This window comes from Pongo pygmaeus, chromosome 21 (genome assembly GCF_028885625.2).
Source record: "Pongo pygmaeus isolate AG05252 chromosome 21, NHGRI_mPonPyg2-v2.0_pri, whole genome shotgun sequence".
In the NCBI taxonomy this organism is placed as follows: domain Eukaryota; kingdom Metazoa; phylum Chordata; class Mammalia; order Primates; family Hominidae; genus Pongo; species Pongo pygmaeus.
In genome coordinates this window covers 49274750-49302665 of record NC_072394.2, presented here as the reverse complement: position 1 = coordinate 49302665, position 27916 = coordinate 49274750, and the positions used below count along the sequence as shown (strand labels likewise).

Genomic DNA, 27916 nt, shown 5'->3' with positions numbered 1-27916 from the left:
TTTATTGTAAATACTTTTTATTGTAAATATTCTATCCTAAACTCCATATAGCCAATTCATTTTTACAGAATCTTTTGTTAATTTTTGTGTGTATAAATTTTACAGAGATAAAGGATATGTTTGTTGCACACAACTTACAAATAATAAAAAACTCTTTATTGTAAATATTCTTTATTGTAAATATTCTTTATCCTAAATTCCATATAGCCAATTGATTCTTATAGAATATTTTGTTAATTTTTTTTTTTGCCAAACCTTGTATCCAAAGTCAACTATCACTGCAATTTGGCCATGATTTGACAAAATTAGACTACGAATAAAAATCCCTGATTACTCTACAGCTAGGCACTGAAGAATAGGTATAGGTTTGGCATGAATGCTGGTTGAAATTTTTGTTTACACTAGTGAGGAAGACAAGAGTAAAACAATGAAAATGAATGTCAGAACTCCTTCTTAAATGATTTGAGCAGCTGTCAGCTGAAATGGATAACAGTGTTCAACTACTGGAAGAATAATCCCTCCATTTTTTGGTGCTATACACAATCTATTGGCTACAAACAAGACATACTTTAAAGTTTAATTTGCATTACTGACATTTTATCCAGCATGTTCTGAAGTCTAGAAAATCAACAAAACAATAAATCAAGCCCTGATGTGTAGTCCTCTCTAATCTTTGTGATACAAAAACACTCCCCACAGCCAGTTAAGCAACCAAAGACTAACGTGATGTCATTGAGTGGGGAATCAGGAAGAGATGCACGGTGTCTCCCCTAGGTCTCCGTAAGAGTTACTATGTAGAAATAGCCTCAAGAGCACAGATAATAGTAACACGTAGTAAAATTAGGTAATGAGTTTTGAGTATAATTTTTTTGTTTTAATGTAATTTACTTAATTATAAATTTAAATCATTTAATTTCTTATAATGGCTGTGTTTACCAACTTGTAAAAATCCTGAAAATGTAGCAACCAGCTCTCACAAGCTTGGCAAAGTCAGCTCCAGCACACCACTGGATACAAGGGAAGCATCTAGAATGGAGAAGATAGGAGAACTCCAGAGGCCAGAGTCCTTGGGGGCTCTGCCAGCACCCATATGTGCAGGCATGGATGACAAAGCATCCAGCACCTAGGATCTATTTTAGCTCTTCATTCTCCCCAGCATCTGGGAGCTTCTTGTCAGTCCCTTCCTTACATGATCTGCGGTCATAGCTACTTGCTCAGTCCCCCATCTGATTCACCCTGACCCTTTACAGGGTCCAAAGGAGGGACCTGGGTAATGAGGATGAATAGAAATTTCCCAGGCCCTGGACCAGCTGGGGACCCTCCTGAAGGGAAACAGGGTCTAAATATATCCCTGGGACATAATTATCCCCATTCTGCAGACGAGGAAACTGAGGTTCAGGGAGTTGTTATTTACTCAAGTTCAAGGGCTGCCAAGAGGCAAAGGCAATATTGACAAGCAGGTTTGTTGGCCTCCAAACCCATCTCCTTTCTGCAAAGCCATCCTGCACCATCCTGGAGAGAGCTCCTAGACCAGCATTTAGAATTCCAGCTCACTGGAGTCAGGAGAAACCTTAAGAATGAGCTGGTACAGGCTTCCCATTATACAAATGGGGAAACTGAGGCCCGTGGTCATTCCTACAGCAATGACACCAGCAGACCAAGGACTAGAACTGAGGCCTCCCATCAAAGAGTCAGAGTTGCTGGCGAAGGATAAATATTCTGGGTAAGAGAATTAGAGGGGTCAATAAAACTCAGATAAAAGAGTCAAAAGGCCTGTAATCCTAGCACTTTGGGAGGCTGAGGTGGGTGGATCACTTGAGCTCAGGAGTTCGTGACCAGCCTGGCCAACATGGTGAAACCCCATCTCTACTAAAAATAAATTAGCTGGGCATGGTGGCATGTGCCTGTAGTCCCACCTGCTTAGGAGGCTGAGGCACAAGAATCGCTTGAACCCAGGAGGTGGAGGTTGCAGTGAGCCGAGATCATGCCAGCCTGGGCAACGGAATAAGACTCCACCTCAAAAAAAATGATAAGAGTAAAAAAGAGACTTCCCCCTTCCCAAAATGTCCCAGCCAGCTGAAAAAAGAGATTAGAAAAGATGATACCCTCATTTGGATTTAGGGGTGATATTGGGAGAGACTTCCTGCCAGGATTGGTACCTTCGAGATTCTTTGAGAAAGTCCATGGTGCAACAAAGACTTCATAGAATATTCTTCTTATAAATACTGCAGAGATGTGCAAGTCAATGGGGAAACTGAGGCATGAAGCTAGATCCTCAGGAACCCTCAGGGCCTGAGACTCAAAATGAAGAGTTGGGCATTCTCAGACTTTCATCCTTTTTACCCCAGCAAAAGCAGACCACCTTTGGGGGCAGGGGCCACTCCTGAAAGACCAGCTGGAACTTGTGCTCTGGGGCCTAGGAAGCAGGACACTGGAGATGGTCTGCCAAAGCCACAGTTCCAGAATTTCCAGGCAGACGGATTCCTCAGGAGGCCGCAGAGACCTCAATGCGGCTGTACTGGATGCCCGTGGAGTTCTGCCTGTGGCCAAAGCTCAGGGCAAACCTGTCAAATAAAGAATGCGTGGGATCAGGGGGTGGCAGGGCCTGGGGCCGTCCCTGGGGAGTGGACTTTCCACTGGGGTTCCCACCCCCCAATCCCACCTTCACTCCTACCGTGACCCTTCCTGCCTCCTGCCTTACTACAAATGTCCACCTTCTCTCACCTGGACCCCCCGGCAGCTCCTCCCTGGTCTCCCTGGGTCTTCCCTGGCCTCCTATAGCCCTTTGTCAGATTACACCCACAGTGACCTTTCTAAATACAAAAATCTGTCACTCTCCACTGATACGGTTTGGATCTGTGTCCCCACCAAAATCTCATGTTCAATTGTAATTCCCAGTGTTGGAGGTGGGGCCTGATGGGAGGTGATTGGATCATGGGGACAGTTTCTCATGAACGGTTTAGCACCATCCCTTTTGGTAGTGTCCTCGAGATGGTGAGTGAGTTCTCATGATATCTGGTCATTTAAAAGTGTGCAGCACCACTCCCTGCTCCCACCATGGAAGATGTGCTGGCTGCCCTTCGCCTTCTGCCATGATCGTAAGTTTCCTGAGGCCTCCCCAGAAGCTAAGCAGACAACAGCATCATTCTTTCTGTACAGAGTGCAGAACTGTGAGCCAATTAAACCTCTTTTCTTTATAAATTACCCAGTATTTCTTCATAGCAATGTGAGAATGGACTAATACATCTGCTCAGAAGGAGACCATCATCATGCTCAGCCTAACATCCCATCTTCTCACCATGGCTGCCCTGCCTGACACCAACCCCTCCAGTCCCATTTGCTCATCACGCCCTGGCCTCCTGTCTCTCCCTTCAAAACTCCTAACTTGTTTCCACCTCCGCGCCTTTGCTCTTGCTGTTCCCTCCACCTAGAACGTTTCTTCCAGCTCTTGAAACTGTTTCTTCCGCTTGAACATTTCTTCCAGCTCTAGAAACCGTTGACTTTTTCTCATAATTCCAGTCTCAGCTCAGAGCGGCCTTCCTTGAGCATCATTCATTCAGCCAGAGATATGATTAAAGATGACAGTGCCAGGCACTGTTCTAGGCCCTGGGAACAGGGCAGTAAGTGCAACCAATACACAAAAATATCACCGTGCTTGTTGAAAATTCCTGATACACTTGTAACACAAATGCACCCATAGCTATTTGCACCCTAGCTAAAGAAACTATCCACTTCCCATATCTGCTGTTCACTTCCTGGTAGGTTAACCTGCCTTATTTTCTTCATGATATAAAAACTCTGAATTATCTTATTTGTGCATTTTTGAGTTTTGTAGTCTATCTCTCTCCTATACATTAAAATGTAACTTCCTTCTAAGTCCAGAGACAGGGTCTCTCCTGGTCATGGGTCTGTCCCCAGAGCCTACTACAGTGCCCGGCACTTGAAAATATTTGCTGAAGGTTGAATGAATCGATTCCTGAGAAACTGGGATAAAGCAGGAAGTTTTGAATTTTTTTTGTTATATCCCCTGAGGGATTAGTAAAGGGTCTCTTTTGAGCAGAAATAACCTGATAAGAAGGCAAAATAAACAACATTTCGGCAACCAATTGCCATTGATTGATGTAAGACGATTTGAGCCCCTTGTGTTACTAATGTGTCCTTAAAGCAGGTAGAGGAGCTGGATCTATAAGATGTAGGTCCCCATTTCCAGCAAGCACATCTGAGGCATAGGGATGCAGAATAAGTCAGCCCTACAGCAGTGGGTGACGGCTCTACCGGCATCTCCCTCCCATTTTTGGGGAACGAGTCTACTCTGTGGCATGTGGCTTGACTGGACTGTCAATCAAGGATCTCTGCCCTATCCTGGCTAAGTTAGGGGTTAGGAGGTGGGCACATAAACCAGCCTTGGCCAATCAGACTTTCTCCTGGGACCATGGCTCTTGTACGGAGGACACAGGAGTGAAAATAGTTGCTGCTGAAAAGACTATCCCATTAGTTCCTGCTGTCAAAATCCCTAGACATGCCCTGGTCCCTGTGTTCCCAAAGTCGAGTTTCTCTCTCTCTCTGTGGCCTCTGATATCAACAGCCCCCTGAACTCTAGGGACAGAGGTGATAAAACACAGACCTGCCTCCAGACTCCACCAAAACCCCTAACTTCCTGTGTTCTCCAGAGTCATAGCAGACCCAGCCTCCAGTCCCCAAGGGCTGGCCCTGGCTGCCCCATGTAACCCCAGGTCCAGCCTGACACCCCGCAGCTGCAGTCACATCCTGCCTTACCCCAAAGCTGGCTCCCACCAGCGTTTCTGCCTCCTTTGCTTTTTATCCTAGAGGATGGATTTGGAATCTTCTCCCAAGAAAACCAGTGTGGCAGAGATGCCAGGCAGCTGTCTAGTAACAGAATCCTCGATTTTTAGCTGGGCACATGGCTGCCCAGATTGAAGACCACATTTCGTGGCCTCCCCTGCACATAGGTGTAGCCAAGTTCTATGGAAAGTCATGGGGGTGGACTGTGCCCACCCCTTCCCCTCCCCCATCCTCTGGCAGGTATGTGGGGGTACACCTCCTCAGGCCATGCAGGAAAGGTGATATGGAAGAGGTGGCAGAGCAATAAGAAAGAAGGAGCCTGGGACTCTACATGACCTCATGGCACACGGCATCCACCCAACCCTGGACCCCCAACCGACATTTGGATGACTTCAAGCAGCCAAATCGATTTCCTAACTAATACAGCTGGGTTGCTGAGGGGCCTGCCGAAACTGCAGAAGGTGCCACTCAACAAAGTAGGAGAGAACATTCTGGGGTGGGGAGGACTGGGTTACAGGTTCTTACGTTAGGATCCAGATTGGGATGGGGCTTAGCAGCCAGTGCGGGGATGCTAGTCAATATTAGAATGATTTTTAAAAACGTTTTATGACTTCCCAGAAGCAGAATGGGCAGTCAGGAGCTGGTGACTATCACCTACTTTTAAGAGGTAACTGGGGATATTTGTCAAGGATGCTTAGGATTGTAGTGCTTTGAAGTTCCTTCCGAAGCTCCCATTCCACTCTTCTTTTATTTGAACAGCCTAAGGTCTCATGATGCTAAGATTCTGAACTCCCCTCAATAACCTGAAGACCTGATGTTATCCTACCCACCTGGCCTGTCTGACCCGCCACGCTCTTCCCTCCCTCCCTCTGTTCCACGCGCACTGGCTTCCTTGTTGTTCCTTGCACATGCCAGATACATGCCCACCTCAGGGCCTTTGCACTTGCTGTTCCTTCTGCTTAGAATGCTCCTCCCCTCATCATTACATGGGTGCCTCCTTCTCACTAACTTAAATTCCACCTCCTCTGAGAGGACTTCCCTCCCTCACCATCCACTCTACTTCAGCCACAACCCCTTTCTTCTTTGTTCCTCCTGTGTCAACCTGGCCCTCCCAGCATATTTTACTCTGCTTCATTTTCTCCTAATTACCCATCACCAACTAAAACGCTCTTGTTTATTCATTTGTTGGCTTCCCTCCCCCATCAAATGGAAGCTCCTTGAGGACAGGAACTTTGTCTTCCTTAATCTCAGCATGTTTCCTAAGGCTCTGAACACTGTCTGGCACATAGTAAGGACTTAATAAATAGCCACGGAATGAATGCATGAAGCCCACAAATGTTTTGTGTGCAATGTTTAAAGGCCATAGTTATGATATTTTGCTTCTCCAAGGTCCTGTGACTCTAAGATAGTTCATGGTTTTAAGATTCTACTCTTCTAGTCTCCTGTGATTCCATAATCAAATGATTTTTAAATCCCTGTGAGCTGGGTCTTAAAGTCAAATGAAAAGGCACTGTAGGGAGACACAAAACAACTCAAGGAAAACAGCTTGTGTGTGACCGGACAAAACTCATAGTGCCGGCCGGGCGCGGTGGCTCACGCTTGTAATCCCAGCACTTTGGGAGGCCAAGGCGGGCGGATCATGAGGTCAGGAGATCGAGACCACGGTGAAACCCTGTCTCTACTAAAAATACAAAAAATTAGCCAGGCGTGGTGGGGGGCGCCTGTAGTCCCAGCTACTCGGAAAGGCTGAGGCAGGAGAATGGCGTGAACCCGGGAGGCGGAGCTTGCGGTGAGCCAAGATCGCGCCACTGCACTCCAGCCTGGGCGACAGAGAGAGACTCCGTCTCAAAAAACAAAAACACAAAAAACAAAAAACAAAAAACTCATAGTGCCCAGGCAATAAGGAAGACAGGAGGAATGCCCGCTTGCAAAAGGAAAGCACAAAGACTAAAATCCTGAAGCTGTGTGCTTGGGGTGTGCTACAGCTCTTCCCCCAGACCCACCCTGTCAGCTTCCTACCGTCTCTTCTGGAACTGCTGGTCTATCTCTGCCAACGACTGGCCTTTTGTTTCAGGAACAAATAAATAGATGAAGCCCAGGCCGAGGACAGCCGTCAGTCCGTAGAGCAGGAAGGTCCAGGACAAGCCGATGGTGCCTGGAAACAGGAGGGCGGGAGTGTAGGCCCAGGACCAAGCACTCTGGTCCCGCAGCCTGGGCCAACTGGGGGGTTCTAGGTCAGGCGTGGAAAGTCAATTCACTCAAAGCAAATGTTCCTGTTGGTCAATTTGCAGAGTGACCAATAAGCTGTCAGTGAAGTACCTTAAAGCGGAAATCTCACTGATTGTCTCAAAGGCGGGGATGAGCCAGGACGCAAGTCCACAAGCCCAGAGACAAAGGCAACTTGTGTTTATGGGAAAGGCCCCTCACCCACATCTAGAGCACTATCCCGTGGAGCGCGCTTGGGCTCTGAAAGCCTGGCCTGAGGAATCGTGGATCCAGCTGAGTGGCCAAACAGCTGCATGGACAGGGCCTTGGCAAATCTCAGTTAAAAAAAAAAAAAAAATCCTTAGAAATTTCATGAATTGGGCTTGGTGCAGTGGTTCACACATGTAATCTCAGCACTTTGGGAGGACAAAGTGGGAGGATCACTTGAGCTCAGGAGTTCAAGACCAGCCTGGGCAACATGGCGAAACCCTGTCTCTACTAAAAATAAAAAATAAAAAATTAGCTGGGCATGGTGGCACACACCTGTAGCCCCAGCTACTCGGGAGGCTGAGGCTGGAGGATTGTTTGAGCCCCGGAGGTCAAGGCTGCAGTGAGCCGAGATCATGCCACTGCCGCCCTGCACTCAGGGCGACAGAGTGAGACCCTATCTCAAAAAAAACAAAAAAAAAAAACAAAAAAAAAAACACCCAGAAATTCCATGAATTGGTCATTCATTGAATTGATCATTCAGAGAATTGAATTTCAGCCAGTTTGGCCTGTGACTGGTTTGGGAGAGAGGACAAAAGCCACAGTTCAGTCCCGGAGTCAGCCGCCTCCTAGAGCCTCCGGTGGGTCTCAGAGCCAGCAGCCAAGATGGGAATGACCCTGAGTCATTTGATGTCATCCAGCTCAAGATAGAGAAGAGGCTGTGGAGGAAGGGTCTTTGTCAAGGTGGAAGACAAATTATGTTTTGGAAGCCATTCTCACCTCTGACAGCCACGTCCATACCTCCTTTAGGCAGCCTGCCATGATCAGCTGGACCTATTGCCAGCAGGGAGAGCAATGGGCTGGAAGGCAGTGGGGCTGGTTCTAGTCTTTTGATTCCCTGGCTGGACGGGGTAAGGATGTATTTTCCCATCTGTGAAATGGGGATGATATATGACACAATTCTAATAAATTCCTTCCTTCCTTTCTCCCTCCCTGCCTTCCTTACTCCCTTCTTTGTTTCTCTCCTTCTTTCTTTCTCCTCTCTCACTCATTTACTCTACACAAAGGGAAATGCTTGAAGACAGGCTGCAGGGAGAAGCTCGGATTCCCTAAGACTTGGGGTGGAAGACAGCCATGATGGGGGGGTTCTTCCACTGGGGTTTCCCACAGCACTGCCCCCCAGCCTCTCAAGTTGGCTACACCTTTGAGAAGGAAACTCTTGGCCATAGAGAATAGGAAAATAACTGAACCCTAAGAACTGCGCCTTGGGGACCACAGTGAAGGAGCCTGTGTACTCTGGCCCAGATGAGCAATACCCATTGAAGACCAGGGCCTGGAGCCATGAGCATCTCAGCATCTCAGAGCCATTCCCTGGTGTTCTGGGCCCACATAATTTCCATCCCATCCCACCACACCTCAGACTGGATTTTAATGCTAGGGAGGAAGAGATGATGTCACCCAAACTTGATTTGAGAAAAACTTCCAGGCCAGACATGGTGGCTGATGCCTGTAATCCCAGCACTTTGGGAGACCGAGGCAGGTGGATCACTTGAGGTCAGGAGTTTGAGATCAGCCTGGCCAACCTGGTGAAATCCTGTCTTTACAAAAAATACGAAAATTAGCCAGGCATTGTGGCGGGTGCCTGTAGTCCCAGCTACTCGGGAGGCTGAGGCAGGAGAATAGTTTGAACCCAGGAGGCGGAGGTTGCAGTGAGCTGAGATTGTGCCACTGCACTCCAGCCTGGGTGACAGAGCAAGACTCCATCTCAAAAAAAATTAAAAATTAAAAAGAAAAGAAAAGCCAAGAAAAACTTCCACCTTGTAGGTGTCATGAACCAGTTTAAGCCAGTTTGGAGCAAATAAACATTGCTACTCTTACTCCTGCCGATTGATCTCAGATGACCTCTCACCAGTACTGGGTGTAGACTATCACCCGTTAGCTGGCCTGGGGAGTTTTACAGTGCGTATGAGGGTCCTGGATGTCGTCTTGGACATTTGGTGATGTTTCTGCACAGAATAATAGTTCTGCAGCTAATACATAGGAAAATCCAAAAATTTCTGCTTTAGAGTAGGGAGGTTGGGCCACAGAAAAAAAACGGACTTGTCTGGGAAGGACTCACCAATGAGATCGAGGAAGGAGAGGCTGATGAAGAGGTTGGCCGCCCAGTTGAAGCTGTTGCAGAAGGCAAAGGCTCTTCCTCGTATCTCCACAGGGTAGATCTCACTGAGGACAAGCCAGGTCACTAGGGTGGGAGAGCAGGAGGGCTCCTGGGCTGTGGTGGGACCTGGGGCCTGGCGCCATCAGGTCAAACACGCAGCCTCTCAACAATGGGATTTTGCAGTGTCAGGCTCCTGATACCAAACTCCCACCCCCATACCACTGTAAGAATCCCAGTACAGTCTCAGTTTGCTGAAGACTGAGAGGTTTTCTGAGACACGAGACTTTCAATGCTGAGATGGGAACAGTCTTGGATGAATTGGGATGATTGGTTTTCACCCTATTCATTAAATTCCTTCCAGTTGTGAGCTATCTAGGCTTTAAGGGACCTGAAGCTCAAATGACTTGGGGAGCCTTTTAAGGAATACAAATTACAAACATAAAATTAGGCACTGGCCCTGGGAGGAGCAACTGCAAGTAAGTGAGGGGCCCTGAGGCTTCATGGTCAACCCACCTCTGGTGCCCCGCTGACACCTTGCCAGGTCGTCAGGGTGGGAAGTCCCCAAACTTCCCCCTAGGAGGGGTAGAAGGCTCCAGAGTCACCTGCAAGAAAACTCCACTTACCTGGCCCAAACCCAAAGGAGAAAGCACTGACAAAGACCATCAGGCAGAGCAGCGCGGTCCAGCGCAGCAGTGCATGCCCCTGGGTGGGCAGAGGGGGCCCAGGGAGGGCAGAGCTCAGGGCCAGCCGAGGAGGGGCTGAGGGGTTTCCAGATCTGGGATGGGGCTTGGTTTTCTTAGCAGTGGACAAGATTGGCTCCTTTTGGTCCTCACTGGTCCTTGGCATGGGAGGTAGAGAGGAGTCCTGCAGCAGGCCAGAGTCTCCAGGGAGGCCTGTCTGCCCGGTGGCATTGGGCACAGCCAGGCAGCTTGGGCCTGAGTCCATGGGCACAGCAAAGCTGACGAGGCCGATGCCACTGACGGACAGGGCCATGAGGGCACAGCCAGCTAGCAACAGAGCCCTGCGGCCTGCACGGTCCACCAGCCCCATGGCAGTCAGGGTAGCTGCCACCTTTACTGCACCAAGCCCCACGGAGGCCAGCACGGCTGAGGATCCCCCATGGAAGCCAACGGAGCTGAAGATGGTGGAGGCATAGCACAGCACGTTGGGCTGCCCTGTTAGTTGCTGGAAGAGCACCAGCCCCAGGCCCACTGTGGTCCGGCTTCGCATGTTATCCCGTGCCCTGAAGAGGTCCAGAAAGGAGTACCGTGGCCTCCCCGGGACCAGCTTGGGGGCCTCACCTCCCTGGAGTGGGATGAGGTCCTTGTGTATTGCAGTCTCATCTGTACCAGCAGGGAGGAAGAGGAGGCTGAGGGATTGCAGGAGAGCAGGTGCGGTGGCCCAGCCGAACATGTGCCTCCATCCCCAGGGGGTACCAGCCAGTGCATAGTTGAGGGCATAGGAGAGCAGGATGCCCACGGTGATGCCTGCCTCATAGAGGGACACCAGCACTCCCCGCTGCCGTGGCCCCACCAGCTCTGACACGTAGATACAGCAGGCCATGGAGGAGAGGGAAATGGCAAAGCCAACCACAGAGCGGCCCAGGACCAGCCAGGCCAGGGAACCAGCCAGGCCCAGGGTCAGGCTGCCTGCCAGCAGCACCAAGTTGCTCCCGAGGATGGCTTGCTTCCTGCCATAGCAGTCAATGAGGAAGCCGCCAACCAGAGAGGCGAGAAGAGCCCCCAGGAGCAGGCTGCCCACCAGGAACTCCTGCTCCAAGCAGCTTAGCCCAAAGTCAAGCTGCAGTGGCAGCAGGGCACCTGATATGACTGCCAGTTCATAACCAAAGGTCAGGCCACCCAGCAAAGACACAGAGGCACACAAGGGCAGGACAGATGGGAGGCGGCCTAAAAAACAAAAGTGAGAGGGACAGAGTTAGAATGATTCCTAGTCATACCATCCATCCATTCAACCTTCCCTCCATCTGTCAACACCTCCATCTATCCATCCATCTACTCCATCTATTCAACCATCCATCCATCCATCCATCCATCCATCCATCTGTCCATCCATCCACTCCATCAATTCAACCATTCATCCATTCATCCTCCATCCATCCATCTACTCCATCTGTTCAACCACCCATTCAACCATCCACTGATCCATCCATCCATCCATCCATCCACTCCAACCATCCACTCCATCTATTCAACCACCCATCCATCCATTCTTCCATCTACTCCATCTATTCAACCATCCATCCATCCACCTATCCATCCATCATGCATCTACACCATCTGTTCAATCATCCATTCAACTATCCATCCATTCTTCCATCCACTCCATCTGTTCAACCACCCATCCATCCATCTATGCATCCTCCATCCATTCATCTACTTCATCCATCCAAATATTCATCCATCTGTATGTCCATTTATCTATACCTTAATTCACCCAACCATCCATCAATTTATTGATCTATCTACAAATCCATCCATTCATCCACCCATCTCTGTATTTCATCCCTTTATATACTCATCCACACATCAATCCATCCATCCATCCATCTAGCCATCCATCCAAATTTATCTGGCATCTACAACATGCCAGGAAGTGCTCTTAGGGCTGGAATACAGCCGTGTTGTCCAGGATCTAACGTTCTAGAAGAAATAGGAAGATGATAAATAAGTATATAATTTCAGGTGGTGAAGGTGTCATAAAAAATGAAGCAGGGAAAGAGAATTAAGATTGATGGAGTAGTACTATGTTAAGGCCTCTCTGAAGAGGAAAAATTTGAGCAGAGATTTGAGTGACGTGAAAGTCCTAGGAAAATCTGGGAGAAGAACATTCTAGACAGAGTGAACACAAAGTACAGAAACCCTGAGGTAGGACAGATCTTGGTGTTTGAACAACTATGGATATTAATGGTTAGTACTTATATGGCCCTAACTAAATGCCAGAATCTGTTTTAAGAGCTTTGTATGTATTTTCTCATTTAATTGTTACAGCAACCCTATAACATATCATCCTCCAAAGTGCAGAGAAGTTAAGAAACTTTCTCATGGTCACATAACAAGTAAGTTGTAGAGATGATGTGGCTAAAGTGAGGACCTTTAATCACTGAGGTAATCAGACAGGAGGCCAGAGGCTGAAGCCCAGTGAGTGAGAGTGATGGGAGATGATGAGGCAGGAGAAATAGGCAGGGGCTAGATCATGTGGGGATTTGCAAGTCAACAGGACAATGAGGAATGTCATTCTCAGTGGTTGGAAGCCTTTGCTGGCTTCAGCCAGGAATGAGGTAATCTACTTTTATTTTTCATTTTTTATGAGTCCCAACAGGAAACAAATTGGTCATCTATTTTTAATTTTTAAGATATTGCTCTTGCTGTTGTATGGAGATGCTAAATGAGGTGAATGTGGCCCAATCAATGTCCATTCACCCCTTTTTCTTTGGTATCAGGACTACATCCAGCTAAAAGACTACATTTCCCGCCTTTCCTACAGCTATTGGCGGCTACTAAGATGGAAGAGGGAGTTTTTTTGGTGGGACATTGAGAAAAGCTCTCCAAGAACAGGGTGAGGAGCGAAACAGCTGGCTAGATCTTTTTTGCTCTTTTTTCTAGCTCCCTTACCTCTTGCCTGGAATGCAGGTGTGATGACTGGAGCTTCAGCAGCCATCTTGGAACATGGTGGGGGGTAACCATGAGGATGCAAGCTACACACCGACATAGTAGGACGGAAATATAGAAGAAGAATGGGTCCCTGATGGCAGTAAGCCTCCCGTACCAACAATGGGTTGTCAATCTCCATATATTTTTATGTGCTAAGAAGAAAATCCCAACAATTTCTGACTTAGTGAAACTATGCTATTTCCAGTTTCTATTCCTAGCAGTGAAACCAGAGAGCAAGAGTAAACCCAGGTTGGAAGGCTAGTTAGTACAAGGGTCCAGGTGAGAGTGCTAATGAAAACTAAGAAGAAATGCTATATAGCAGGCAGCTGCCAGTTAAGATCAATGAGGAACATGGGCTGCATGTGAGACAACAAAGAATGGTGGGGATTGCCAAACTGGAGAGTTCATGCCTCATCTAAAGTCACAACACAGCTCCAGGTATGGTTAACACACCAGACTGTATAATCTCTGGCAAATTATTAGAAGAGTAACTGCCATTTCATGACTGATCCCTATGTGCCAGGCATAATGTAAGAAACTTTAAACGCATCATTTCATGTAATCCTCACAACTGTAGGAAAACACCCTGTTGCATGGCCAGAGTGAGGCCATCATGAAGTGAAACCACCATGATGATGGATATTTGGGCCCCACATACCAAGTTGTTCTACAGTAAGTTCTTTAAAAATGCCTGTAGCATAGATAACCTTTCATAAAGATGCTTATCCAGCCTCTCCAGTGGTCACAAGTCTTGGCAAGAAAGTCTGAAGACACGATCAGCTGCACATGTTTTATGCTAAAAGCTTGATATATTAAGAATACTTTCTGGAGGGCAGGTATGGGAATTCACGGTCTTGTGGCTACCTGAGATATGGCTCCTGTTTGTACATCCCTGTGAAATTTCCTTCTGCAAGACTGGATTTGTCAGCCTCTTTCTTTGGCCTCTCAGCTTCCTCAGCCTTCAGAGGTAGGTTTGCGTAGACCTGCTCACCATGTAACAGTAACCTCACGAGTTAGGTATTATTAATATCTCCATGTCACAGATAAGGAAATTGGAAAACAGGAAGGTCAAGAACTGCCAGATCTGTTTTTTTTTTTAAAGAGAAACCATAAATCCAGATTTTTATAAACTATTTTCTGATTTTTAAATGCTGTTCCAAGAATATATAAAAATATTCTTTGAGTCAGACAAAACACATCTCAGAGTGCAACCCATAGGTACCAGTTTTCAACTGCTTCCACATGGAAACAAATCTTCAAGGAATACAAGCCTCTGGGTGTAGTAAACATTTGTTACTTCTTCTGTCTGCCTGGAATCTTTTCCTTTGAGGAAGAGCTCCTTCCCCACTGATGGGGTTACCAGTCACATGTACTCTCCACCCACACATAGGGATGAGCAAGTGGGTCTCAGGGAATTGCTATGCATAGACAGGAAAAAAGAACTACATTTTTTGAGAATTTCAAGTTACAGAAACAAAATAGTCATTGGTCATGCTGTGCAGAAGGCCTTTATGAAAATGAAACCAACACAGATGAGAACAGAGCCAAAAGATAACAAGAAATAGATCCCAATATTATTGCATAAACCCATGGATCTAGCAGTGCCTGAAGCTTACTCAATCCATTGGGCTCTCGTTACACGAGCCAACAAATACTCTTTGTTCTTTTAGTCAGATTGAGTTGGTTTCTGTAAATTATAATTTAAAAGCTCCCAATTAGTACACTGAGCAACAGAATTTCCAGACTCATGGGAAAAACCTGCAATGTCTCCTCTCGCTCTCTCTCTTTTTTTTTTTTTTTTTTTTTTGCTAATTGAGGGATTTGTAGGGCTCCCAAGTCATTTTTACATATATATAGTAGTGAGGACAGGACAATACTTTAGAGATTTGCAAAACAAGGTTCTTTTCTATTTTGGTAACTAACTTGCTGTGTGACACTAGGCCAGTCACTTGCCCTTTCTGGGCTGTGGGAGCTGGTCTCTAAAGATGGCTCCCAATGAGTCATGCCTCCTGGTGTTATGCCCTTATGTGGTTCCCTCTCACACTGAATCTGAGTAGCTCTGTGAATAGTTTTAACCACCAGAATATGGCTACAGTGACACTATTCAGTCCTGGGTCTAAACCTTGAGCAATTTCCACGTTTTATGTTTTTTGGGGAGCCCCAAGCCACTCTGTAAGAAATCTGGCTACACTGTCACATGGAAAAACTGTGTGGAGAGACCCTTAGGCAACAGACAGGGGCCTCCAGATGATTCCAACCACAGCTGCAGAAGAACCACCCAGCTGAGCCCATTCAACCCAGAGAACTAGTAGATATAATAAAATGATTATTATTAGAAGACGCTAAGTCTTGGAGTGTTTTGTTAAACAGCAATAGATAACTTGAATATGAAATGAGGAAATCTATAAAATGAGGAAATGTTACTAGATCAGTCTCTTCCAAAGGGCCCCTGACACATTAATGAAAGATGTTACAAAATCTATGTGTTAAAAATACCAATAGATAAAGCATCCATTCAAACGTTTTTCTCCTTTAAGACGGAATAAAGATTCCTGAGTAAATGACGAGCGAGCACAAGGGTCAGTTTGTGGGAATCAGGAAAGCACGCCATGACCCAGCTACTTCATTACTTAGGAAACACCAAACTGCACAATAATTCTGACTTCCATATCTTATAGTGTGAGGTTTTTAGTCCTAGATTAGTTTAATTTATATCCAAATGGACCATTGGCTAAAGATGAAAAATGAAAAGGGTAATAAAGGAGGAGCTCAAAAATAATAATTCTGAAAAATTCTTCCTAAATCCAAAGAAATGAGTGTTTCAATGTTCCCATTGTATGAATGAACAAACTAGTGAAGAAGGTAGAAAATCCTTGGCTGAATGTAAGAATGTGAGAGGCTTTTTGTCTTGTTTTGTTTTGTTTTTGGTAGATCTGTTTTCTTGCCATTTGCTTCTTTTCCCCTTCCAGTCCTTATGATTCCAGTTATCGGAAAGCTCTGGTTATTAAAGACATTCTTAAGCTTCTCTCTTGTGTATCTGTGCATACCTCATCTCACTCTGTGCCCCTCTCAGCTGCACTTGAACCAAGGTACTTCTGATCTCTCAGTCTCAGTTTGCTCATGTGTAAAATGGGGACAATCATATCCACCTTGTTTGCTTTCAGAGCCGGTGGGAAGATAAAATGAAACAATGGATGCTGTTCCTCTAAGTTGTTATATGATCTGCTGTGTTGACAGCTTAGCACAGTGGAAAGCAATGAGGACTAGGACTGAAAAGGCCTGAGTTCCAGCCTCAGCACTGCCACTTGCTCTGTGCCACCCTGGGCAAGCTGCTGCTTCTCTTTGAACTCCAGTTTCCTTACCTTTAAAACAAGGCTAATAAATCCTTTCTCACTGGCTCTTGGAAGAGTTCAGTAGAGAAAGGAGGCTCAGGAAGTGTGCTCAAGGAGAAGTACCATGATTGCTGTTACCACCTGTAACAGTCCTGCCCAATGCCAGACTTGATTAAGAAAACACAAACTTGGTGTCATCTCCTGCTCCACTTCTGATACGGTTTGGCTGTGTCCCCACCCAAATCTCATCTTAAATTGTAGCTCCCATAATTCCCACATGTTGTGGAAGGGACCCAGTGGGAGATAATTGAGTCATGGGGGTGGTTCCCCCATACTGTTTCATGGTAGTGTATAAGTCTCACAAGATCTGATGGTTTTATAAGGGGAACCCCTTGCTCATGGCTTTCATTCTTTCTTGCCTGCCGCCATGTAAAGAAGTGCCTTTCACCTTCCGCCATGATTTTGAGGCCTCCCCAGCCACATGGAACTGTGAGTCCATTAAACCTCTTTTTCTTTATAAACTACCCAGTCTCAGGTGTGTCTTTATCAGCAGCATGAAAACAGACTAATACACCTTCAAAATGTATCCCTTCAACAGCTGGTGCTAAGAGAATAAGAGGAAGAAGACGCTGACTCCATTTCACTCTTTGCTGCAGATCTAGGGCAAAGGGAATATGCCAAATAGCAAAACTAAGCCTGTTGGTTCCTGGCATTGCAGACAAGCATTTTTTTTTTCAACCACGGCTTTTTCATTCAGAGATTAAAAAAAACAAAAAACAAAAAAAACCAGCAACAACAACACCCCCCTCCGCCCAACTATACATGGAGAAACTTAAAATACACAGCTAAAGCCAAGTGTGGTAGCTCGTGTCTGTAATCTCATCGCTTTGGGAGGCCAAAGCAGGAGGATCACTTGAGGCCAGAGTTTGAGGCCAGCCTGAGCAACATAGCGAGACACCATCTCTACAGAAAAATTTTCTTTAAAAATTAGCTGGGTGTGGTGGTGCATACCTGTAGTTCCAGCTAATCAGGAGGCTGAGGCAGAAGGATTGCTTGAGCCCGGGAGGTGAGGCTGCAGTGAGCTATGATCACACCACTGCATCCCAGCCTGGGTGACAGAGCAAGGCCCTGTCTTTAAAAAATAAAATAAAATATAAAATATACATCTAAATTACTTGGCATAAAGGAGAAACAAAATAGAAATAACCACCTACTGAATGAGAATAAATAAAATAAAGATTAAAAATCATGAATAATTGAGGACAAAAATAATTGAGAATAAAAATTATAATAAATAATGAAATGAGAATAAAAGGCCCACATAAAAAATGGGCCTGTGGGATGTGGTCAAAGAGATAATCAAGTGAAAATTATATTTTATCAGAAACCCCAAAAGAACCTGAGAGTAAATTAATTAAGTCTTTGTATGAAGAAGCTAGGAAAATTAGAACAAAATGAACCCAAAGAACAAGTGGAATTAGTGAATATGAAAACAGATGTTAAGAGAATGGAAAAACGATAGGAAGAGGATAGTTGATCACTAAAACTCAAGTTGGTTCCTTGACATGGATAAGAAAACAGATAATGCTTTGGTAAGCATAATTAAGGAGAAAAGACAGAAATCCAAACAACACAGGGAATAATGAAAGCGCCATAAGAACAGACACAGGAAAAAGAAAGCTCAAGTCATTTTCTTTCTTATTTTTTTCCAAGATGAGGTCACGCTCTGTCACTCAGGCTGGAGTGCAGTGGCACCATCATGGCTCACTGCCTCTGCCTCCCGGGCTCAAGTGATCCTCCTGCCTTAGCTTCCCAAGTAGCTGGGACTATAGACATGCACCACCATGCCAGGCTAACTTTTTGATTTTTTTGTGGAGGTGGGGTCTCACTGCATTGCCCAGGCTGGTCTCAAACTCCCGGGCTCAAGTGATCTTCCTTCCTTGGCCTCCCAAAGTGTTGGGATTACAGGCGTGAGTCACCATGCATGGCAGTCAAAGTATTTTCAACAGCTGTAGTTAGATTTAGCCTTTCTTAACTCACATTGTCTCCTCCTTCTGAAACTTGTTCACCCCAGAGGCACCTACATTTAGACAGTGAGCGCTCCCTCCTCAGTGTCTGCATTTTCAAAGCACTTTAACCCAACAGGTTAGATCTGTAACCATTTGTCATGTGTCCCCTGTGAAAGCAGTATAGAGCTGGATGATTTCAGATGCAATCTGACTTTCTTCTTTTAAAAGGTGAACTTGGCCGTGTGTGGTGGCTCGCGCCTATAACCCCAGCACTTTGGAAGGCCAAAGCAGGTGGATCACCTGTGGTCAGGAGTTCAAGAACAGCCTGGCCAACATGGCAAAACCCATCTCTACTAAAAATACAAAAATTAGCCTGGCGTGGTGGTGGGCGCCTGTAATCCCAGCTACCAAGGAGGCTGAGGTGGGATAATCAATTAAACCCAGGAGGCGGAGGTTGTAGTGAACCGAGATTGCACCACTGCACTCCAGCCTGGGCGGCAGAGCAAGACTCCATCTCAAAAATAAATAAATAAATAAAAAGGTGAACTGATCCACATTTATTGCAATGACTGATACAATTGAAATTGCTTCTGCCATTTATCTTTTTGTCTTCTACTTACTGTGCTATCAGGATATTTCTTTTTACCTCCATTTCTGCTTTTGATGGATCAATTATGGGGTGGTTTTTTTTTTCCATTTTTTCCCCCACTGATTTGAGTGTTACGTTTTCTATGTTTTCCTTTCTTCTTAGAGCAGTACTATCTGACAGCATTTTCTGCAATGACGGAAATTTCTATAACTATGCTGTGCAATATGATAGTCACTAGCCAACCACACGTAGAAAATGAGCCCTTGAAATGTGGCTAACGGGATGCAGGAAATACTTTCTTTTCTTTTTTTTTTTTTTTTTTTTTTTTAGACAGTCTTACTGTGTTTCCCAGGCTGGAGCACAGTGGCATAATCCCAGCTCACTGCAACCTCCATCTCCTGGGTTCAAGCGATTCTCCTGCCTCAGCCTCCCAAGTAGCTGGGACTACAGGCATGTACCACTACACCTGGCTAATTTTTACATTTTTAGTAGAGACGGGGTTTCACCATGTTGGCCAGGCTGGTCTCGAACTCCTGACCTCAGGTGATCCACCCGCCTCAGCCTCCCAAAATGCTGAGATTACTTACAGGTATAAGCCACCATGCCCAGCCTGAATTTTTTATTTTATTTTATTTTATTTTATTGTATTTTATTGTATTTCAATTAGTGTACATATAAAAATAACCACATATGGATGGTGGCTACCCTACTGGCAGCACAGTTGCACAGATTACTCTTAATTTTTAATTCACACACTTAAATTTATATATTTCTGGAAGCATCTGGAATAATCCAGCAGTATCTATGTCATGCATCCCCACCCTGGACCTGACAAGAACATCTGCAATTTTATAGCCAGATGTATGGAGAGTTTCTCTGGACTAGACATTGCTTTGAGTTTAAAAACACATTTATGGCCAGGTGCGGTGGCTCACGCCTGTAATCCCAACACTTTGGGAGGCTGAGGCGGGTGGATCACTTGAGGCCAGGAGTTCAAGACCAGCCTGGCTAACATGATGAGAACCCATCTCAACTAAAAATACAAAAATTAGCTGGGTGTGTGGCACGCACCTGTAATCCCAGCTACTCAGGAGGCTGAGGTGGGAGAATCATTTGAATCCGGGAAGGTGGAGGTTGCAGTGAGCCGAGATCGTGCCACTGCACTCCAGCCTGGACAACAGAGCAAGACCCTGTCTCAAAAAAAAAAAAAAAATAGTTCTCACCCCAACGTTATGAGGTAGGCTCTTGTATTTGTGAATGAATAAAGTGATCATCGGAGGGGTGAAGCAACTCACCTGAGGTCAAAAGTAGTAAGTGCAACCTGGGCAACATAGCAAGATCCTGTCTCTACAAACAGTTTAAAAATTAGCCAGGCGTGGTGGTGGGCGCCTGTAGTCCCAGCTACTCTAGGGGTTGAAGTGTGAGGATTGCTTGAGCCCAGGAGTTTGAGGTTACAGTGAGCTATGATTGTGACACTGCACTCCAGCCTGGGTGACAGACTGAGACCCTGACTCTAAAATAAAAAAACAAAAAAAGCTGTAAGCGGCTGAGGCTAGAATGAAAGCCAGGCTGTCTGGGTCCACAGTCTCTACTCTTGACTGCTCCATTATAAAACCTTGGTGCAATGTGATTTCACTCTGTTCTCTTGCTTGGGTTCCTTCTTAGCTTTGTTAGGCAATTTTTGTGCAGAGGGAGGAGTTCCATTGGTGAAGGAATCATTCCCTACCCCTACTTCTGCTCATCCCTCTCCCCTGCCACTCCTACCCTCCGAGGAAACGAGCCCTTGCCACTCCCTGGCTGGCCTGTCCTTCCTGTTCCTCACCACTAGTAAACATCCTGGAAGATGCTGCTCAGATCCTGCTCTGTCTTCACCCCCACTTTGCCCCTCCTCCCTCATTCCTGAGGCTTTCTCCCAGAAAGGAAGGTCCTTCCAGGCCATGTGAAGCAATCAAGGTGAAAGCCCAGGATTTGTTTGCCGTTTCCTGGGTTCCTCTTGCAGCGAAAGGGAACCCAGCCAAAGGGCTCACAGCTTCCACCCACAGGTTCCACTGGAAAACACATCAGTGCAGGTTCAGTTGAAATGGACAATAAGGCCAATGGACAATAAAAACAAACAAACATGAAATAAAATAGTAATAATAACAGCTATCATGTATGGAGACCTCCTCTGTGCAAAGACTTTATGTTCCTTCCCTTAATTCATCCTCATAATAACCCTAGGTGAGACTGCTACAATTATTCCATCTTACAGATGTGGAGGTTAAGGCTCAGAGTGTTCTCACAGCTAGGAAGCAACAGGATCAGGATGGAAATGCTGACCTGCCTGCCTCCCAAACCCATGTCCTTAAGAGCTCTGCTGCACTGACCTTCCAGCAAGAAGAGCCAATCAGAGATAGGTGGGGTGGGAGGCAACTGGGGTGCAGGAGGCAGAGGTGGAGGGGAAAGAGCTCTCAGGAAAACGCCAAGCGATAAAGCATGGTGAAATGATACTGTGGCATGGGACTGTAGATATAAAGGAGCACCTCAAAGGAGTTGGAGCCATTAGGAAGACGAGGAAGAACATTCCCTTTCCATGGTTCCCATCACCTGAGTCAGTCCCACCACTTTAGCATGACAGCCAAGGCCCTTCATGGGCTGGCCTAACTCCTCAGCCACTTCGCCTCCTCCCGGACTCTGTCACCACAGCCCTGCCCCACACACCTTGCCAACATGTTTGTTCCCGGAACATACTGTACGCTTTCATGCTGCTCCACCTCCGCACGTGCTGGGCCTCCTACGTGCACTTTCCTTGTTCCCCAAGGAAAGGGTCCCTTTGTTCCTCTACTGTCCCTCTTCAGTCCCAGGTCCTGTGCCACCTCCCCAAGGAGCCTCCAGATGTACACATCTGTTATTTGGCATCCACTCCTCATCTTCTGTTGCAGGAAGCCACCCCTTTTCCTTGTCTCACAGACTCCTGGTTTGGGTGGAGATGACTTCCCCCACCTCCACCCTCAGTGCCCAGCCCCAGGGTGGTGGCCATGATCCAGATCCAACCAATCAGCAGATTCCTGGGCCCTAGGCAGAGGTGAATACCACGTGGGTGAACCTGGGCCAGTGAGAGTCGGCCCGCGTGTGTTTGCTCATCAGGGGTGCCAAGCTGGTGGTTTATTTGCCTGGAGCCACTGGGGGCCATCTTCCCCTATGAAGGATTCCTGACAACACTGTATGAGCCCCTAGATCCAACTGCACCTGAAGCCATAGACTTCAGTGACCCATAAATACTCATTACCAATTTCTGGATTTTCTGAAGGTTGGCCTGTCATTTTTTTTTTTTTAATCTCAGTACCTAAGTACCCTTCATATCAGCAGACAGTGACGTCTGCTTAGTGCCTTTCAGTGGAAAAGTTTGAGGGAGTTCCTGACCAATTCCCATGCATCTTCCTCAACTCTCCACTGTACTCCTTTCGCTTGGTCACACTGCAAGTTCCTTTATGAGTCTTCCATATTCAACTAAGGAGGGCAGAGATAGAGACTGACTTGTCCTGAGCCTCTGGGGCCCCAGCTCTGCCCTGACACCCAAGAGGAACCCAGTGAAGTTTCTGCTGAATGAACAAATGACTGGGTAGAGGACCAGGGCTGCTTCACCTCATGGCATTTCTGGGGCTGTGTCAGATACCTCTGAACCTAAACTAATTCTACACAGCAGCCAGAAGGATTCTAGGAAAACCTAAGTCAGGCCTCGTCACTCTTCCGCTAGGAGACCTCCAAGGCTCCTATTTCAGTCTAAGAAAAACCAACGTCCTCACCGTGGCCTTCAAGACTCTGCAGGATCCGCCCCTCTCACTGGGCTCCAGCCACACTGGTTCCTTGCTGCTACTCTCACTCCAAGCACGTCCCAACTCAAAGCTTGGTACCTGCCAACCTCTCTGCCTGGGAAGTCCTTTCCCTCCCTGCCAACGGTTCCTTCCTTCCTCCCTTCTGATCTTTGCTGAAACATACCCTTCTCGGTGAGGCTGTCCGTGGCCTTCTACCTAAAATTCAACCTCCCCGTAGCATCTAGCACTTTGTATCCCCTTATCCACTTGTTTTTTCTGCATGGCACTTCTCATCTTCCAAAATAACTACATATTTTACATATTTATTGGTCTCCCTGACCTGAAAGTCAGCCTCAAGGGAACAGGAGTGGTTTATTTCTTCTCAGCTGTCTCCCTGAGGCCAAGGACAGTTACTCAGCACTCAATCAATAATATTTGTTAAACAAATGAATGATTGAGTGAATGAATGAAAAACCAAATGAACTGTGGGGATGTAGGAAATCCAGAAAGAAAGGATCTTGGCTCATGAACATCTGAAAGGTCCAGGGCCTGGAAGTGGCCATGGACAGGAAGCAGAGCAAGGCCTCGTCCTCAAATTAAGATGGCTTAGGCTGGGCACGGTGGCTCATGCCTATAATCCCAATACTTTGGGAGGCTAAGGCAAGTGGATCGCTTGAGTTCATGAGTTCAAGACCAGCCTGGGTAACATGGTGAAACCCCATCTCTACCAAAAAATACAAAAATTAGCCAGGTACAGTGGTGTGCACCTGTAAGTCCAGCTACTTGGGAGACTGAGGTGGGAGGATGGCTTGAGCCTGGGAGGCAGAGGTTGCAGTGAGCTGAGACTGTACTACTGCACTCTAGCCTGGATGACAGAGCCAGACTTTGTCAAAAAAAAAAAAAAAGAAAGAAAGAAAGAAAGAGAAAAAAGGGAAAAGAAAAGAAAAGAAGGGAAGGAAAGAAAGAAAAGAAAAAGAAAAGAAAGAAAATTAAGGAGAACAAATTAAGATGGCTTGACCTAAGTTTAGCAAGTGCGCATCCTTTCTACTAATAACCTGCCTAACATAGGCTGTATGTGAAGATTCCCACACTGGAGGAAATCCCTTACTCCTCTAAGCACCTCACTGTGGAGGGCAGAGCTTCCCCGGGAGAGAGTCAGGGGGCAGGGGGAGGGGGGAGAACCCGGGTTTGGGATGCAAGTATCTCCAGTTGCAAGTCCCAGGCCTCCTGTTGGTGACACTAGAGCAGTGTCTCAACCAGAAGTCACAGAGCACTGGGTCCCTCCTGCACCAGAGACCTGCTGTGGCTTTCCCTGAAGCTCCACGGAGAAGCCAGAAGTGAAATTGAACTGTATGAATATCCTCTTGCAGACAGCCGGCTTCCAAATGTCCCAGCAATTACAGCCACAGCTGATACTTGGAGGACCCACTATAGCCAGCCACTCTCCTAAGGGGCAGTATCTGTACCAGCTGGCTTAATCCCAGTCAATCCTATGACAATCACTATTGTCATTCCCATTTTACAGAAATAACCACCACACTGAGAGGTGAAGACATTTTCCCAAGGTGACACAGTTTGTAAGTCACATAGCAGGAACGTGAACTCAGGCAGTGTGACTCCAGAATCCCAATACTGGGTGCAATATAAAATAAAAACTCACATTCATTCACCATTTACCAGATATAGGTGATGAGCCAAGCACTGTAAGTTCATTTTTTCACATCATTCTCATGGCTGTCCTGTGATAAGGGTATTTGATAGTGACCAGAGAAGTTGGCAGACTCTCCCAAGTCAAAGTGGAATGGTGGAACAAAGTGAGAGGAATTGGGGCTAGAACCCAGTTCTGCCCCCAAAGGCTATAAAGAGAGCCCAATCCCTGGTCCCTGCTGTGAACTGAGCAGTGTAAGAATTCTGGGGAGGACAGAGACCAGCAGCCATGACTTGTGCCTCCCCCAGCACTAACACCCAGCCCTCGCTCTGCCCATAGAAGGCACTCAGTAAATGGCTGTTGGGTTGACTTAGCAGGAATAGGAGGCACAGGAACAAGGGGCTAGGGCTAAGCTGAGTTCCCTTAAGAAGACCTTGACCTCTCTGGGCCTCAGTTTTTTCTCAGGCTCTGGGGCACTGTGCCATGGGGGTTAAGAGGATGGACTCTCCAGTCAGAGCCGGAACTGGTCACCAGTTTTACCATTAATCCACCATGACAGGCCACATGGCGCAGTGGTTAGGAAAGCAGACCGGAGTCAGAATGCTGGGGCTCCTTCCCAGCTTCTTCTCTCCATAGCTGTGTGACCTTGGGGAACTCACCCCACCTCTCTGGGCTTCCCCATCTACAAATGGGATATTAATGCCTACCTCCTATGCTTACCTACATCATAGCCAGTATTAGCTACTGTGATTCTCCACAGAACGACTCAGAACAAGCCTCGAAAAGTTAATTCAGGGCCGGGCACGGTGGCTCACGCCTGTAATCCCAGCACTTTGGGAGGCCGAGGCAGCCAGATCACGAGGTCAGGAGATCAACACCATCCTGGCCAACATGGTGAAACCCCTCTCTACTAAAAATACAAAAATTAGCTGGGCGTGGTGGTGTGTGCCTGTAATCCCAGCTACTTGGGAGGCTGAGGCGGGAGAATCACTTGAACCCGGGAGGCGGAGGTTGCAGTGAGCTGAGATCGCACCATTGCACTCCAGCCTGGTGACAGAGTGATCATCTCAAAAAAAAAAAAAAAGAAAAAAAAAAGAAAAGAAAAGATAATTCAGGCCATGGCCCCGCTCCAGCTTAAAACCCTTCTCCAGCTTGCCGTGGCATTTGCAATAAAATCTGAACTTCTCACCACGGCTTACAAAGCCCTGCACACCTCTCTGCCATCGCTTTGACCTCAGTGCCCTGCCCGCTGTGCTCTGGCCATCCTGGCCTGGGCCACACAGACTCATTCCTGCCTGAGGGCCTTTGCACTGTTGCTGCCACCTGGAAGCTCTTTCTCCAGATCTCAGCAAGACCCGCTTCTGAGGAAGGTCTCAGCTCCAAAACGTCCCACTCCAGAAAACCCACCCTGACCACCCATCTAAAGAACCCACGCCCTTGGCCTTCACGCCACCCCATTTTATGGGTTCCACAGCACCTTATCTCTCTCTGAAGTTATTCATAAACGTGTTTACCCAGCTGCTCAATCAGAATGCCAGCTCCATGACAGAGAGGATTATTGTCTATTTTGTTCATTGCTGAATCTCCAACCCCTATATCGATGTCTGGCACATATTAGGTGCTCACTCAAGAATCAATGACTGACCCTTCGAGGCTTCTGAATGCAGAGAGAAAAATAGAGCCCTAGTCCCGAGTGGCAACAAAGCCATTCCCTACGCGTCCCACCCCGATGCTGTGTTAGAATCTCCTTCTCTGTCCCCTCTCTGCAGAATCACGTCCAGAGGAGGGGGTTCGTCTGTTTTGTTCGCGGTTTCGTTCGCGACAGCGTCCCCAGGCCCACAACAGCGCCTGGGGCACAACCGCGCTCAGCGAATCGATGAACTGCTTTGCTCTTTTCGGAGCCTCCATTTCTTCATCTGCAGACCAGGAACAACTGCACTTGCTGGGGCTGTCCGATCAAGGCGCCCGGGAGAGTGCCTGGGCCCGAATGGGCGCCGCAGCAAGTGAGGGGACACTTTTCCGGGGCAGAAAGGACGATGGAAGGAAGCGCGACCGAGTCCCGTCCCAGCCCCCGCCGCAGGCCTGCAGTCTCGGGCTGGCCACCCGAGAGCCGGTATCCGGCCGGGTCGGCCCAGGGGGAGCCAGGGGGCGCGCACTCTTGGGGGAGCGCGGGGGCGGTGTCTACACCCCAGGAAGGGGTCGGGCTTCCAGCAGGCAGCGCCCGATCGGGACTTACCCATGGCGAGCGGGACTCCGCGGCGTGCTGGGGGCGCTGGGGGGCCGGGCGCGCATCCCCCGCCGGAGTCCCCAACGCCGCTGCGGCCGGCCAAACTTTCCGGCCCGCCCCCGCCTCTGTCCCTCCAGCCCTGCCCTCCCGCGCGCAGCGCCGCCAACGCCACGTCGGCCAGCCAGGCCCCGAGGCCTGGAGGCGGGACGGAGGGGAGCCCAGGACCGCCCCCGGCCGCCCCAGGCCTGGCAAGGACCCCCTCCCTCGCCCACTGTCCTCCCAGGGGCCCCCACCCGCCATCTCCCGGGTCCCCTTCATTGGTAGTCCTCCCCTGGGGGGGACACACCGGCCAGCCATCCTCCCTGGTAGAAGACCCCACACGCACTGTCTTCCCCTGGCCTCTTTGCAGGGAAGAGGTGCCCCAATCACTGGTCCACACTTGTCTGGCCTCCCCAGCGTGCGCACACACACAAAACACACAACACACACATCTACACCGAGTGAGACACTCGCGCATACCCACTGGAGCCGCTCACTCTCTCATGGATTCATCCCTCATTCACTCCACGCTTGGGTTTGGACACCACTACATGCCAGGCACTATGTATGCTAGGCTTGGGATGGGCCGAAGAACAAAACAGACAGGTCTTTTGTTTACCTTCTAGGAGGGGAAGAGTTTACATTCTAGGAGGGGAAGACGAAAAAGAAATAACTAAAGGATCCTGAGAAATATCCGCTAGTGATAAAGACTAGGCAGAAAGTTAAACTAGGGTGGTGGGTCAGGCAGACACAGGCGGCTGCTTTAGCTTGCTGATCTGAGGAGAGGATATCTGAGCAGAGATCCGGCATTCCCCGCAGGGGGAACAGCAAAGGCAAAGGCCCCGGGGTGGGAAGGAGGTTATGGGGTACAAAAAAACGCAGAAATGAAGCCAGAGTGTCTGGAGCAGAGGAGAAGACAGGGAGAGAGGAGAGAGATGGGGGCTAAGGGAGGGGCTTTGGTGGGCCAGGGTGAGGAATGTAGATTTCAACCCCATCAGCAGGACAGATGACTGGGGAGTTGTAACTGGTTAAGGGCCAGAATACTCAGCCTTCCCACCTGGGAGGCTGTTGCAAGGTGAGAAGTTGGTTTGGGCTCATGTCACAGTGGTGAGGTTGGAGAAAAGTAGGCAGATCACATATATGCTCGGTAAGAACTTACAGACTGGAAGAGGGGCAGCTTGGGGCTGGGAAAGGAGATCCACAGTTCTGTCTTGGCTGTGTGACATTTGAGGTG

The 27916-nt window shown here is 47.7% G+C and overlaps 1 protein-coding gene across 2 annotated transcripts; it reads right to left on the bottom strand.

Annotated features, from left to right (window-relative positions):
- On the bottom strand, positions 1-26826 carry SLC2A10 (solute carrier family 2 member 10). 2 transcript variants are annotated; one of them, XM_054468149.2, is made up of 5 exons: positions 26653-26826; positions 9997-11280; positions 9335-9457; positions 6823-6958; positions 1-2564 (listed from the first exon to the last, which is right to left on the bottom strand). In XM_054468149.2, exons 1-5 carry the CDS (start codon positions 26654-26656, stop codon positions 2486-2488), a joined length of 1626 nt encoding a protein of 541 aa, XP_054324124.1. In that variant the 5' UTR covers positions 26657-26826; the 3' UTR covers positions 1-2485. The 2 variants fall into 2 exon arrangements, with proteins under 2 accessions (XP_054324124.1, XP_063515334.1); XM_063659264.1 differs by having other exon boundaries at positions 21705-26759.
- Positions 26827-27916: the final 1090 nt, after the last annotated feature.

Excerpts from the sequence above, each read along its gene's own strand:
- SLC2A10 (XM_063659264.1), bottom strand. Across the intron at positions 6,959-9,334 it reads CTCCTTCCTCGATCTCATTG|GCACCATCGGCTTGTCCTGG; the intron begins GTGAGTCCTTCC and ends TCCTGTTTCCAG. Across the intron at positions 2,565-6,822 it reads CAGCAGTTCCAGAAGAGACG|GTTTGCCCTGAGCTTTGGCC; the intron begins GTAGGAAGCTGA and ends TTTATTTGACAG.